The 4,350-nt window shown below is 43.8% G+C and overlaps 1 protein-coding gene and 1 long non-coding RNA gene across 2 annotated transcripts in view; one reads left to right on the forward strand and one right to left on the reverse strand.

The window, feature by feature from the left end:
• LOC106531084 (uncharacterized) overlaps nt 1-4,350 on the forward strand; it is an 11,285-nt gene that overhangs the window by 3,223 nt on the left and 3,712 nt on the right. The window lies entirely within an intron of this gene.
• Nucleotides 653-2,374, reverse strand: LOC106531083 (uncharacterized; the record flags this gene model as incomplete). The annotated part of the gene is given in 2 exon segments (XM_014026847.1): nt 653-1,135; nt 1,485-2,374. A coding segment is annotated over 1 exon segment (301 nt), but the record flags the coding sequence as incomplete, so codon positions are not given.

The following is a 4,350-nucleotide window of genomic DNA, read 5'->3' on the forward strand; positions in this document are numbered from 1 at the left end:
CCTGTTGGAGACACTTGGATGACTTCCTGCTTTTGGAAGTCAGTAGAAGGAGGAGTGAAGGCCAGTTGTGCAGCTGATTCCATGGCAGGTGCAACAGTCAAATTTGTGCTCAATGTCACAAGTGTAGTTTGGACTTGTTCAGTGATAGATGATGGCAGAGGAAGCTGTGAAGGAGCTGCTGCTCCTCTTTTCAAAGTCCTATGTTTGTCCCAATCAAGAGGCACTGGCCGGCAGCCTGGTTCTACACACTGAAGTCCAAATCAGTGTCCTGGTTTGAGATTTAGAGTGCAGGATATTTTTCCTGGCCAGTGACCCTTTTGGAAGAAGTGTTTAATTCATCTATCAAAGCTGGATCAAACACAGCAGGAAGGACAACTCCAGGCTGCTTCAGGTCCACCAGTCTTTGGTAGTTCCAACGCACAACTCCTATCATGCCCTGTGCTTGGAACAGCTCAGTGGAGACCAGATTTCCAGTTATCCACTGGGCCTGATGGAAATGATAACCCTCCTGCTGTGATGTCCCTCTGACGGGTATCCAAATAGGGACCTTTGCACCTTCCCCAGGCACATGGTTCAGCTGAAGCATTCCACCATGCCTGTACATGATGCCCTCAGAATGCATGGAGAATATGTACTTTTTGGATGTGCCACGTCTTCAGCATGGATGGCTTAAACAGAGGGRTGTCGTTGGGATCCTTGGCCAGGTAAAAATGTTTCAGCACTTTCTCCACTCTGTCCAGTAGCTCTGTGGGGTGTGGTATCCTGGTCCTGCAATGCTCCCGGATATGTTGTTTTGTTGGATTGGCTGGCACGATACCACAGAACTCATAAGCCTCCTTGAGCTTCTTCAGATCTTCCTGATCCACTACAGAGAAAGCAGCCGAAAGGAGCTGGCAGAAGGTGCTGAAAAGAGGGTGATGTTCACTTGTGAATTCCCTGGAAAAGCACTGCATACAGTGGAACAAGTCCAGCTTCACAACAATGTCTGGATTGTAGCTTGACCTTGAGGGACAGGTGTTAGTCAGAGGTCCTGAAGTGGCCGCAGCTATGGTGGAAGGGGTTGTTTTCCAGGCATCCCAGTTTAGATGCTCACCAGGGATGGAGTCTGTGATCTTAAAAGGAAGCACAGCAATCCCTAAAAAGAAGACAAGCAAAGATATTTACTCGTGTTTCTGTTGATTATTAAATAATTTTCCTATAAAAAATGTGTATTATACAATGTCTTGGAAAAATAACTYATCCTCTAAAGTCCCACATTCTTCTCAGGTCAAGAATCTGTGACCACTTTTGCTTAACCTAAAATTTCATCATGTTTTATTATTTCACTCCAAGATTATGATATATGATAAAAATAAAAACTAAATATTAAAGTTTTTGTTGTGCTTTGTTTTTGTGTCATTGGGTACTTGATCATGTCTCACATGTGAACAACAGAATTTGTAGCAGTTTAAAAAACAGTGAAAGCTGTGGATGGCTGTTCTTACCTGTCCACCCAGTGGAAGCCTGCCTTCTCCACTCCAGCGTCTTCGTACCTCTTGGCCATTCCCCGGTACATTGGTTCCAAGGATCTGTTGCTCTCGGACTGAACCATCACCCAGGAGACGACTAACCAGTGCTCGTTCATAATTGCATAGCTGGACATGATCCCAGATGCAAGAGTGACCTTTCGTGCTACCTTTCTGGTGTGATCAGAMCTGAAGACCTGCCCAAACGTGCCTTGGAGAAGTCTTGACAAAGCTGGCTCTTGACGTCTGTACTCCTCGAGCAAACAGTCTGTGAGGTAGAAGCCAGACACAGAGATACCGCACCAGCCATTTGGATCTTCATAGGAGCTGAATGGGTAYGGTGTGTTGCTTTTCCTGATGAACTGCCCCATGGTCCTCTGTCCATGCACCCCAGCCTCTGCATCCCAGATGCTCTCAGTGGACTAGATATGCTAAATGAGCTCGTTCATATTTAAGATGCATGAGCTCATGCACTTGGTTAGCCATATCTGTGGGTTACTTTCCAGTGCGTCTCAGCTCATCCATGACTGACTTACAGATGGCCTTCTTGTAAGTAAGAAATGCAGGCAGGAGGTTGGTGAATCTTCTGGGCAGCTTCTCCAGCCAGCGAAGACTATCAGCAAACCAGTTCCATCGACAAGACTTGCAGCAAAGCCTGGAGGACAGGATGAAATATTGACCACTAGTCCCAACTATCACCCGAGGATGGCCCACACCAGCAGAAACAACTTGTGGTTTAGAACAGCCATGAAGACATGGTAGATTGTAGTTGTTTTTCAGCCTGGACATAATTTCATTTTCAGGTTTCCAAATGAAGAATGGGTGAAGCTGAAAGAAGTTGGGTGATGGAAGTTCAGCTACTGTCTGTACTNATTGTGAATTTAGACTAAAAAAGCAAACTTTAGCTAGTAACAGCTGAACATTTATTAGAATTGCAGCAAATAGCTGAAAACTACTAACAACCACCAAAAAACATGTGAAAGGGGCCTAAGAGGTACAAAAACTAGCAAAAATCACGAAAAACCATCAAAAAATATGTGAAAGGGACCTAAGAGGTCCAAAAACTAGCAAAAATCACGAAAAACCATCAAAACATATGTGAAACGGGCTAGGAGGGTTGCAAAGTACTGTAAACCACCAAAAACCATCAAAAACCATGTGAAATGGGTCTAGGAGGGCGGAATACTAGCCAAAATCACTAAAAACCATCAGAAACCATGTGAAAGGGGTGTAAGAGGGCCAAAAACCAGTAAAGATCACCAAAATCCATCAAAAAGTAAGTGAAAGGAGCCTAGAAGGGCGTAAAACCACTGCAAACCACCAAAAACTATGTGAAAGGGGAGTAGGAAGGCAGAAAACCACTGAAAACCATCTGAAAGGAGTCTAGGAGGACCAAATACCAGTCAAAACCAACAAAAARCATCAAAAACCATGCAAAAGGGGTCTAGGAGGGCCAAAAACCACTTAAAACCGTCAAAACCCATAAGAAAGGGGCATAGGAGGGCRGAAAATCAGTCGAAACCACCCAAAACCATGTGAAAGTGGCGTAGGAAGGCAGAGAACTACAAAAACCTTAAATTCAAAATGGCCGACATGTCATTTTATGTCTTGAGTTGTCTTGATTTTGCAAACAATGGTCACTGATGACACACCAAATTCATTGCAGATTGGATGAGGTATCAGTGAGYTATCATTGTTTATTCTAGGTGGCGCTGGTGACTCAAACTCCAATGTAATCCTGAAGTCCTCTTCAGAGGTTATCAAACATCATAGATTTCCAGTTTGGAGCAAATTGGATCATGCATGTGGGATTTAGAGCCAAATGTATGTATGCAAACGGCGAGAAAACCACAAAATTCAGAAAATAAAAATGGCCGACATGTCATTTKGTTTCTTGAGTTGTCTTGCTTTTGCAAGCAGTGGTCACTGATGACACACCAAATTCGGTGCAGATTGAATGATGTATCAGTGAGCTTCAAGTTTTATKTAATGTAGGTGGCGCTGTTGAGTCAAACTACATTGTAATCCTATAGGCCTCTTCAGAGGTTATCAAAGATCATAGATCTCAAGTTTGGAGCAAATCGGATCATGCTTGTGTGATTTACAGCCAAATTGGCTGCATTAGAGTAATTAGAACTTAGGTATAGCGGCCAGCTTGGTTTTTGGATTTTGTCTACAATTTGWGATAGAACTGACCATTAGCTACTAGTGTAACAATTTTTAGCTAATTAGGTTGAATATTGGCTGAATTAGAGATGTTTGTATAAACCTGTGATGTCTATCTGCTGTAGGTAAGCCAGTGACTAACCCACAGTTGGGCTGTAGACTGAGCTGCATATGGTTTGACATGGCAGAGTGAGAGGCTTGTCTACACAGAAACAGCCTCAGCCAATCAGAAGGCTGGATTCTGGGGGATGTGACAGGCAACATGAGTAGAAATCTGCAGCACGACAGTGAGGAGATGGGTCATTTCAAACAGCCGCTGTGAAATAAATTGCCTGGTTTAAACCAGACCCTGTCCTTCACTTTGCTTCACTTTGAAGATAAATTGTCTTGATATGCACCTACAATTCTGTCGTAACACAGGTTACTGGGCAACTTGCCTCAAGAAAAAAATCATCCTCAGCCTTTTTCTCTGGGCTTTGAGTTTGCACAACCTTCTGCCTGGAGGAGGGGCATGAATTTGTCTTAAGCTAAATGGGTGGGGGTGGGGTTAGCTGTAATGCTTCTCTGCTCTGGTTATGCTTCTGAACGTTTTCTGTTGAAGGGAGGGAATGAACGCAGCCATTCAAGGCTTTTCATAACAATTGAGCTCAGCAACACTGAACAGCAGTGACGTTAGTGG

The sequence above is a fragment of the Austrofundulus limnaeus genome, unplaced genomic scaffold (genome assembly GCF_001266775.1).
Source record: "Austrofundulus limnaeus strain Quisiro unplaced genomic scaffold, Austrofundulus_limnaeus-1.0 Scaffold596, whole genome shotgun sequence".
Classification (NCBI taxonomy): domain Eukaryota; kingdom Metazoa; phylum Chordata; class Actinopteri; order Cyprinodontiformes; family Rivulidae; genus Austrofundulus; species Austrofundulus limnaeus.